Source organism: Humulus lupulus, chromosome 2, assembly GCF_963169125.1.
Source record: "Humulus lupulus chromosome 2, drHumLupu1.1, whole genome shotgun sequence".
Classification (NCBI taxonomy): domain Eukaryota; kingdom Viridiplantae; phylum Streptophyta; class Magnoliopsida; order Rosales; family Cannabaceae; genus Humulus; species Humulus lupulus.
Genome location: NC_084794.1, coordinates 162,075,788 through 162,085,637, shown reverse-complemented (window position 1 = coordinate 162,085,637; position 9,850 = coordinate 162,075,788). Strand labels below are relative to the sequence as shown.

Below are 9,850 nucleotides of genomic sequence, written 5' to 3'. Positions count from 1 at the left end.
TGGGGAATAGACTTGATTGGATCACTGCCAACAGGAAAAGGAGGAGTAAAGTACGCAGTTGTGGCAGTTGATTACTTCACAAAATGGGTCGAAGCTGAACCACTCGCAACCATAACGACCAAGAAAGTTCTCGACTTTGTCATCAAGAACATTGTGTGTCACTATGGTTTGCCCAGAAAGATAGTTTCAGACAACGGGACCCAATTTGACAGCGACTTGTTCACCGATTTCTGCGAAAGGCATGGGATAATTAAGAGCTTTTCTTCAGTCGCACACCCCCAAGCGAATGGGCAAGTTGAAGCTGTAAACAAAACCCTCAAGGACACCCTGAAGAAAAGACTTGAAGAAGCTAAAGGAGCATGGCCAGAACAACTACCTGAAGTCCTCTGGTCGTATAGAACATCTCATCGAACAGCCACAGGACGTACCCCATTTTCCTTAGCTTATGGGTATGAGGCCATGTTACCCGTCGAGATAGATCCCCCCTCACATCGGCGTTTAACGTACGATCAAGACCAAAACAGCCAGCTAATGCTGGAGTCCTTAGACTCAATTGACGAGATACGAGAAAAATCTCAACTCCGAGTTGCTGCTTATCAGCAAAAAGTCGCCCGGTACTTTAACTCCAAAGTTAAAGAAAGAAGATTCAACGTCGGAGACTTGGTGTTACGACGAGTTTTCTTGAATACCCGCGACCCCACAGCTGGAGTGCTCGGACCTAACTGGGAAGGGCCTTACCAAATTGAAGAAGTCCTTCACCCAGGCACCTATAAACTCGCGCGCTTAAACGGAGATCTCGTTCCACGCTATTGGAATGGAGAACACCTGCGCAAGTATTATCAATGAACAGCCCTTCTTAAAGGACTGGCTTGTTTAAATTTTCTTTTACAAGTTTTGCAAAGAGGGTTAGCCACGTTGTGTGGCTAACTACTCGTATATGTAAGATTCTATTTCAGAATCGTTCGTAAAGACATGATTAGTCTATTTTTAATATGAAATTATAAGGGACTGTGCTCAGCCAGTCGTTCTTGCCAACCTTTGTGAATTTACATTTGCAAGTATTTGTTCATTACGTGTGTTGTTTTGCTGTATTACAAGTATCATTTTTCCGCACGAACAGGAATGTTCGGACAGGCCATGGTCAAGGCAAGTGACCAAGGACCTAAAGCTCCTCGATCACTTGGGGGGCATATAAGGCACATCGATAGCAAAGCATACTCTCAAGGTATGTAAACACATGAACAAAATGAGTGAAAGCATGCTTCAAGTACTTAGAGTATTTTTTCAAAATATATGTTTTGTTAAATCATGCCAAAGTACTATGCTAAGTTCGGTCATACGGACAAACGTTATAATAAGTAAAAATATTATAGCACCAAGAGTTAAGCTTTTACACCGCAAGCATTGCTACTTGGATGTAACTGTTCAAACAAAAAGATTTACTGCCCGTGCAGCAAAGTTAAAAAGAACCTATTGTCTTTACATCACGACCCGTGGGTCGCATGTTCAAAAAAGAAAAATAGTTAATAATAAATTAAGAAGCATGGGGGGCAGGAGGGTCCTGGGCAGCAACCTGGTCAGTCACTTCCTCGATGGTTTCTTCTTCCAAACCAACGACGCTTGGGGTTGCAGGAGTCGCAGCTCTTGCCTCCTCTTCAGCCAGTTGAACAGCGCACTGGGCCAACTCCGCAGCTCTGACTTCCTCTGAAAGGTAACTAAAGTCAGCACCCTGATTGTGTTTCCAGAAGTTATAGAAACATCGGAGTGTCGTCCTTTTGTACTTTTCCAGATTCTTGGAGTTGTCAAGCTCCAGCTGCTGCACCTTGCCCTCGAGAGTGGCAATAGTCTCGTCCTTAGACTTGACTACCCCCTCCAGATGCTTGATTTCGCGGAGATGAGTTTTGTTGTACGACCGGTACTCTTCCCTCAGCTTAACCGCTGCATCTTTTACAGCTTCAACCGCGGACAGTTTGGTTACCGCTGCATCCCTCTCTCGGACCACCGTCTCCAACTCCTTAGCATGTTTGGCCTCAACAGCCGAAAGCTCCTTGGCCGCCTTCACCTGATGTTTCTCGAGAACTTTAGCCTCAATCTGCTCAAAGTAGGCCTGGGCTCGGGTACGAGCATTAATGGCAGAAAGTAAGGCCTGTAAACGAAAGAAAAAGAAGTCAAGACTTATCACGAGGGCTGAAAAAACAAAGACTCGAGGAATAAAGAAATACTTACGCTGGAGATCTCGTTCAGAGCCCTGTTCAGGATCTGATCGACTGGTAGCTCTTCAGCTTGGATCATGGCGGCCCCAACACGCTCACCTTTGCCTATGCGTTCAATTCGATCCTTAGCGGATCGGATGGTACGGCTCACGAGCCTGGCCCCATGGACCTCTTCGCGAGAAAGCTGCTCCCTAGCAGGCGCAGGTGGAGGGTTGAACCGAGCAAGAGTGTTTTGCTGTTCAGAAGGAGCTGGAGGAGGAGTGGGAGTTCGCCCAGTTGGCGCAGGACTTTGCCCAGTTGGTGTACCCTGAGGAAGGTCTTCTGGTCGATTCTTCTTAGCTGAAGGACCTTGACTGGTTTCACCAGTCCGCTTCTTTGACCTCCGTTGAAGTTGAGGGACTTCCTCTTCCTCTTCGGCCTGGTACATGTCAAAAATATTGGGAGTCGACATGTCTGCATGAAAATAAGCACAAGAGGTTAGTAAGGGAAGAGAAAGGTGAAGGTAAGTAATACAACAGAAAGAAGATAATAAAGTGAATACCCGAGCTACAACTACTGGTCGCTATACTATTGACTCTATTAATAATATACTCATTTTCTGGCACGAAGAAGTTTGGCCCTAGATTGGGAGCATATGTAAAGTTACCATCCCCGTCAAACATATGACAAGGGATTGGCAAATCATTTAAAAGCGAAATAACGTTACCATTGTCATCAGAGGACACCTCCAAGTCAACGACAGTATCTGTGGCCTTTTCTTTCCCCTTGCCTTGGGGAGCAGAAGGCCTTTCTGCAGAAGGACTGCCTGTGGGTTCCCTGATCGTAACTCCTGTGGGCCTCCTCCTAGGAGAGGGCACAGGAGGATGCTGCTCGGGAACCCCCTCAGCAGTAAGTTCGTCCGCTACGGACCCTCTATTTTCATGGCGAGGAGCCAGGAGGCCAGACGACCTCAAATTCTTTTCAATGATCAGGGCCTTGACGCTTTTCGCTGCGTCAGACATCCTGGCCAGAGCATTGGACCTCAACACCATGTCTGGTGTTGGGGTCGGACGTAACCAAGGGCCTGAAAAGCAGATCAAGTTTGAGAAATGATGAAAGGAAATACTCCGTGATAAAATATCAACCAAGACAAAGACAAATTTATACCTCCTCTCGTGAAGGCCAAGTTGTCACTGGCTATATCCGGAGTAAAGAAGTACTCCTTGTTGTAATGCCCCACGTTCGATATATGGGTGGTGCCACTCAAAAACGTCCGGCCGGTTTCCTGGTGACAGAAGTGAAAAAAGCCCGTTCCATTGTGTTGAGGATTGGACTTGAGGTCAAAGAGGTAGTTAACCTCATGGGGTGAAGGTTCTGGCCATTTGTTAAGTTTATACAGGACATAGAGTGCAGCCAACATCCTATATCTGTTAGGAGTTATTTGAAAGGGAGCGACGCCGAAATAATTGGAGATAAGCTCCCGCTTCAATATGATACCGGGACCAGGCGCTGTTCGCTCCTCCTGGACGGTTAGCCCTCTGGTCCGCAGTAGGGCGCGTAATGGTTACCCCTGTTAGGGGGTATCTTCTGAAGCAGTTGGCGACCATCCGAGGGGTCATCGAACTGGCTGGGGGAATATACCACTCGACATCAGGCGGATTCCGATGGCGAGGACGAGCCCTAGTTTGGATATTAGGGTCAGGAACAAGATTCTCTCGACCACTGGTCGAGGGAGCCCCCGCCTGCGAATCAGGCTGGGCAGGAGAAGAAGGGTTATTTTCAGACTCGGGCCTTTTCTTGCCAGAAGATTTTGAACGAGCCATTGGAGGAGAAGGGTGCGGTCTGGAAGAAGTTCGTGAGAAAGGTATCTGGTAGACGCGGTCAGCTGGTTTTTCTTCTCCCTCGAGCAGTTGGGCGAGGAGGTCGTCGTCGATGGGTCTCTCACCTCCCCACAAATCTGGCATTAAAATCTGCAAACAGAAGAATGGGGAGGCGAGGTCAGAGGAGTCTAGAAGGCTTTCAGAATAACACTGGTCGAATATAAAAGCTAAGCCTTTATATAACATTATTCTAACAAGAAACTAAGTCTTTCTGTGCGAACAGTTTAAGAAACGGATCAAAGGGTGAAAGTGAAAAGTTTTCCTGAAAAGCTTTTTCAACTCCCCTTAGGGCGGGAATAAATTATTTTCAACTGGCTTAAAAATCGAAATACTACTTCGATTTTACGTCCTAAAAAGCACTGATCCTAGGTCTCAAACTTACTCATAAGCCTACTCAGTCTACAAAAATATCCTATCTGCAAGCGTTCACAAACTAAAAACTGAGAGACTCAAACAGTACACCATTTAAAAGCATGCACCACAAAAAATTAGAAGCATGGAGTTTCAAAAAACTTACCAAGGAAAATGGTCGTGGAGATGGAAGTGAGAGCTTCGGGAGTCAAGGAGCCCACCGTCTGAGTCTAAAAAGCACAAAGGAAAGTTCGCCGGAGAAAGTAAAGCTATGGTTTTTAGGGTTTTTCAGCAGAGTGGTGGCGTGCGTGAAAAGGAAAGAAGTGGCTCTGGTGATCTTATATAAGTTTGTCTCTAATATTCAAAGGGCGTGATCATTAGTTTTCCTTTTTCGAAGTATGGAGAAAAGTGATGGCCGTCAAAATTGTTTCTGGGAAACTGAAAAGTCCTGAATAGACAGGAGTGGGTTGCTTTTTTCAAGGACGCACGAGGGGTTCTGACACGTCAGGAGGCATTACCGAAGAGTCATTCGTTCAAAGTTTATTTACTGTTCGTAGTAAATAAACTTTGGAGGGCAAATGTTATCAAGTAAATTAGCATTGGTGACGTGGCGAATAATTTCTTGATAAATGACTGACACCTGGAGGCATCTGATAGAGTATCGACCAGGGGACACACCAGAAGCATGGCAAGCCTATCTATACCGCGACCAGTCTGGTCGGTGGTTCCATTAGCAGAACGACATTTATGGGAAGATCTTTGTAAATCCCGAATTTATCTCATGCAATCTTCCGAGTATCCCACTATTCAGGGGATAATATCTGCAACAAATAATCTGTAACCCTCCTTGAGCCTATAAATAGCAAGAAATAGCTCAAGGGGGGGGGGGGGGGGGGGGGGACGGTTCTTTGGGGAACGAGAGAAAAAACGATAGAGAAAGAGAGAATTTCTCCCAAAACACTTGTATTGCTTTAAGTGAAGTGCTGAAACTCATTGAACCCGAGTTCTCTGATCACACTTCTGATTTCATATCAATATAATTCTAAGTGGACGTAGGTCATTACCAGATCCTGGGGCCGAACCACTATAAATTGCTGTCTTTTCTTCACTTTCGTCATTATATTATTTTCTTTATATTTGTTCATATCATTCATATTTTAACTCTGCGTCAGTTGGCCAAATCGTGGGTCAACAATGACATTACTAGATTATATAATAACGATATTTTACTTATCTGTCTATAATCTATATTGGTCCAGTCCGATGTAATAGAATACACCTGATCTTATCTACTTGGTCAATGTCCTGAACATCACACCAAATTGGGTAGGTAGACATATCATTGATTAACAAGTTATTGTAAATCACGTGTACTAACTTACTCATAAGACTAATACTTTAGAATTTATAACCATAATTATAATCTAGTGTGACCAAGTCATTATATCTATCATTATCCATATGTTTATGTCTAAGATTTAATATATGTTTATATTAAATAAATAAACAATGTGATTTGACAAGTCAAAATTTGATTGATTACATACAAAATTTGTTTTACATTGGGCATAAAACCCCCACACTTGCCTCTATTGGAGTTCGTTGAGATGGACCTTGGGATATGTGACGCTGACATCACTAAGAGATGATTGGCAATGCGAGATGTGAAACTTACCATATTCAATGCCGAACCGAGCACATATTTTCTTCACCATATCGATCTTCTCTGCTGAAGAGATTTTATATTCCTTTGCAAAGACGTCAATATAAAAGGAGAATTCAAGCTCTGCTTTCTTGTCCATCAGTTTTTCAACTTTAAAACGATCACTAATACGATTGCATGTATTCAAGAGACAAATCTCTTCCAAGCGCAAAAAAAAAACACAAAAAAAATGTACAACTATATAGGAATCAATGAAAGCGAAAGTACATAAGAACTCCCACATACTTTTAAAAGAGCAAACCTTTCAGAAGAAGAAGCGGACAATAGACTCTGAGCTTCTCCCAAATCAGTGTCTGATAGAGTAAGATCCTTCTCTAACTTCGAACTGTATTTTTGGAACTCCAACATTTGTTTCTTAAGAGTATTGACCTCGGTAATACCAAGCCCATACTTCTCGTCCCAACTTCGATCAACTCTCTTCAACTCCTCGGAAAGAGACAAATGTCGATCTTCGAGATCTTTGATACGAGTACCATGTGAAGTTAATAACTTGTCTTGAGTTTGATTCACTTTCAGATGCCTCACAAGCTCCTTGTTGAGATCAAGAACCATAGAGAGGGCTTTCTCAAATCCTTCAAGAGCGTCATCTCGATCATGCTCTGCTTTAGAAAATTTCTACTTCAACAAATCATGTTCAAATGAGATTTCTGAAAGATGTTTCTCTGTTTCCACCAACTGCGCTTTAACATAACTCAGTTTGGCTTGCGACTTGTCTTCGCTTCAGAAAGTTAAAGTTTCACAGAGCGCAACTCTTCATATAGTTTGTCATTACGTTCTTGAGTAACTTTCATGGCCTCGTCAAAGTGGATGTGATGATCCAAAGCACCACCGACATACATCTGAGCCTATACACCCATAAATGACAGATTAGGAAAGCTAAAGGCAGAAATAAAATACATAAAAGAACGGATATAAGCAGAGCTGCAACTTACAACGAGGATGTGATTTGAAAGATTGCTGAGCAATTAACCAAGCGATAGATCCCATACCACGGGAAGCACCTCTCTCAGCAAAAATGATTGTGATCCAAGACTTTCCACAATTGAAGCACTAACAACCAAAGGCAAAACACCTTGACTCGAGACCGGTACGGTCAGGGATGCAGAAACCTCAGTTCTAGATCCAACCACTACGGGATGATCGCAAGCTGAAGAATTAATCATCAATGGTCCAACACTATCTCCAATGTTGGCACCTGACACATTAATAACTATAGCATCAAGATCTTTTGATGTGACTATTGTGACTAATTCAACTTCGGAATTAGTAAAAACAGGGGGCAGAAGGGATTTGTCAGTGGATGCTGCAGATAATAAAGCACCCGTAGTGACAGTGGTAAAATCGGACAGAGAAGTAACTAGAGCAAGGCCAAAGTCAAAAGAGAACGTGGCAACACTTAATCGATGGGAACCAATAAACTCACCAACGGGGTCTTGTGAGAGAGATAGGTCGAATGGATTGAAAATAGCCTCTTCTATACTACCATTGCTAAGTTCACTGGGGCAGAATACTGGAACATCAATTGATGAAGTCATCAAATGTTGCAGTAGGGCTTCATATATCCTAGAAGACTTACATTCTATCTTGGGGCAAGGAAGTACAGAGGTATTGGCAAAAGAAGTGATCACTACAGTAGAACTAACGAATGATGAAAGGAACTCTGTAGACTTTCCTTCTGAGACACCAGTGCACTCACCAATAGAAACACCAACATCGAAGGCAAGTACACCGAGGCTAGCAAGAATCTGAGAATGGTCTGAAAAGCCAAAATCAATTGGAGGAGTTGGGCTAAGAAATACCCTATCAGAAAGAAAAGATGGAGCAAAAGACACTTTGTCCCTCTTGCTTGGAGAAAAATGAACGATTGTATCAAAAGAATCACCAGGGAGGGACGAAACATAACCCCTTTTGCGTGTGAGCAAGGAAATATCAGAACCTTGGCTCATAGTAGAAACATAAGTGGAACGAGAACCATCAAGGGAAACTGCATTTAAAGGGAGAGCATTTATGGCCTCATATTTGAGTGCCAAAGTGACCTCTGAAAGCATACTGGAAACTTCTAGAATATTAGAAGAAGGATCCATAGAAGGAGAATTGACATCCTCACTAGTACTCCTCGCCACAGAGCTTTGCCGGGAACCTCGCGAAGATGAAGAAACACATCGGGATACCACATTTTGTGAGCAAACCAGTGGAGCCACGGTAAAAAAGCCATAACCTCGAGATTAAGAACAACTCTGACTAGAACGACACCATCTTTACAATCGTGAAAAATGCCAAGGGATATGAATGTAGCAAGAACCTCATCACTTATATCCATATGGTCGGGCCAGTTTGCCTATGGAAAATTTACCACGGAAAAAAGTAAAGAAATACATAAATTAGACATCAAAAGAAGGTTACAGAAGAGAAAGAGAATCCACAAAAGAGCGAAGTGATGATGAGTTTACCTTCGGAAAAATACCGAGGAATGGAAAAAAAATCTCTGCAAACAACTTTAGGATACCAATTGCCCCCAACAATGGAGCAATACTCGTCCTAGTTCCGAGGAGACAATTATTGGCCAGTGATCATATCCCTACCCTACAAGGAAAAAGATACCACATTTTGTTGACTAAAGTACTTTTCTTCGACTTAGAAAAAGAGAAAAGAAGATCGAACACATGTAACCTCTAATTCTTAAGAACACCGAAAACATCACCAGCAATTATCAATTGAATCGCGTTCAGAGTAAGTTGCGTGATGTGAATATAAGCCACAGATAAGAAATAAACCAAAAAAGGGAGAAGTGGAAAGCGAATCATTTGCAGATGAGTAGAACAAATGACGATTTCATCCTCTTTTAATTTAGTAGTATACCGTCAATCCTTAGCCTCTTCTCTGGTCATCAAATAAACTGTAACGTCACTAGGGATTTTACAATCTGTGCGAGTATCTGCTAAGCTCTAACCATATCCTTTGTGCCACTCATCGTAGGAGATAAGCTTAGCTTCTGACTTCTTGGAGACACTCTTCATTTGAACTTTGCTGATTTTGGAGCCATGGCTCTCAAATTCTTGAATGCGATTTAGGGATTGGAGAGGAGAAGGAAAGTGATTGAAGTGTAAAAATCGAAAGAGGAAAATGTTATAAGATAATGTCCGTAGCAGTGAGTATTTATAAAATCGAATTTTCAAAATGAAAAGAAAAAAAAGAGAGGGAATTCCTCATTGAACTAAATCAAAGTAGCCATTGATGGGATGTCAAGTGGTAAAAATTGCGGACGATTCGATTAATGTGAAAGATGTATGAAAAGAAATGCAATTTGTTGAAAAAAATTTAGAATACAAGGGTCTGATTGGTTCGTCATTAGAAAAATGTATTTTTGAAAAGTGAGATTCCAAAATGAAAATCTGAATTTAGTGACTAAAATCATGTTTCTGAAAATGTGATTGGTTCAATGTCAGTAAACTGTTTTTGAGTTTTAAAAAAATGAATCTGTGATTGGTATTAAATTTAAAAATATAACATAAACTGAATATGTGATTGGAACAGCTGAATTTGAATATTATTTTAATTTTATATATTTTATATACATAGATTGTATAATATTAAATTTTGATTTATCAATAAATTTAATTATATTGATAAATTAAAATTTAATAATAATTATTGATTAAATTTATAACAATATTGTATTGTCATCTATAAAAATACCAGCACAA

At 41.8% G+C, this 9,850-nt stretch overlaps 2 protein-coding genes across 4 annotated transcripts; both read right to left on the bottom strand.

Moving 5' to 3' along the window:
• Positions 1-1,381: 1,381 nt before the first annotated feature.
• Positions 1,382-2,643, bottom strand: LOC133816388 (uncharacterized). Its single transcript, XM_062248915.1, has 2 exons — positions 2,227-2,643; positions 1,382-2,146 (listed from the first exon to the last, which is right to left on the bottom strand). Exons 1-2 carry the CDS (start codon positions 2,638-2,640, stop codon positions 1,535-1,537), a joined length of 1,026 nt encoding a protein of 341 aa, XP_062104899.1. The 5' UTR covers positions 2,641-2,643; the 3' UTR covers positions 1,382-1,534.
• Positions 2,644-5,911: 3,268 nt separating this feature from the next.
• Positions 5,912-9,336, bottom strand: LOC133818669 (uncharacterized). Of its 3 annotated transcripts, none has more exons than XM_062251687.1 (4): positions 8,597-9,336; positions 7,570-8,484; positions 7,079-7,341; positions 5,912-6,991 (listed from the first exon to the last, which is right to left on the bottom strand). In XM_062251687.1, the coding sequence occupies exons 2-3, from the start codon at positions 8,228-8,230 to the stop codon at positions 7,112-7,114; spliced, it is 891 nt and encodes a 296-aa protein (XP_062107671.1). In that variant the 5' UTR covers positions 8,231-8,484; positions 8,597-9,336; the 3' UTR covers positions 5,912-6,991; positions 7,079-7,111. The 3 variants fall into 3 exon arrangements, with proteins under 3 accessions (XP_062107671.1, XP_062107669.1, XP_062107670.1); XM_062251685.1 differs by having other exon boundaries at positions 7,079-8,484; positions 8,597-8,729; positions 8,817-9,328; XM_062251686.1 differs by having other exon boundaries at positions 7,079-8,484; positions 8,597-8,729; positions 9,006-9,328.
• Between the last annotated feature and the right edge of the window lie 514 nt (positions 9,337-9,850).

Coding starts and splice junctions, on each gene's coding strand:
- LOC133816388 (XM_062248915.1), bottom strand. CDS start 2,640: ATGTACCAGGCCGAAGAGGAAGAGGAAGTCCCTCAACTTCAACGGAGG. Junction 2,147..2,226: donor CTCTGAACGAGATCTCCAGC/GTAAGTATTTCT, acceptor TTTCGTTTACAG/GCCTTACTTTCTGCCATTAA.
- LOC133818669 (XM_062251685.1), bottom strand. CDS start 8,230: ATGGATCCTTCTTCTAATATTCTAGAAGTTTCCAGTATGCTTTCAGAG.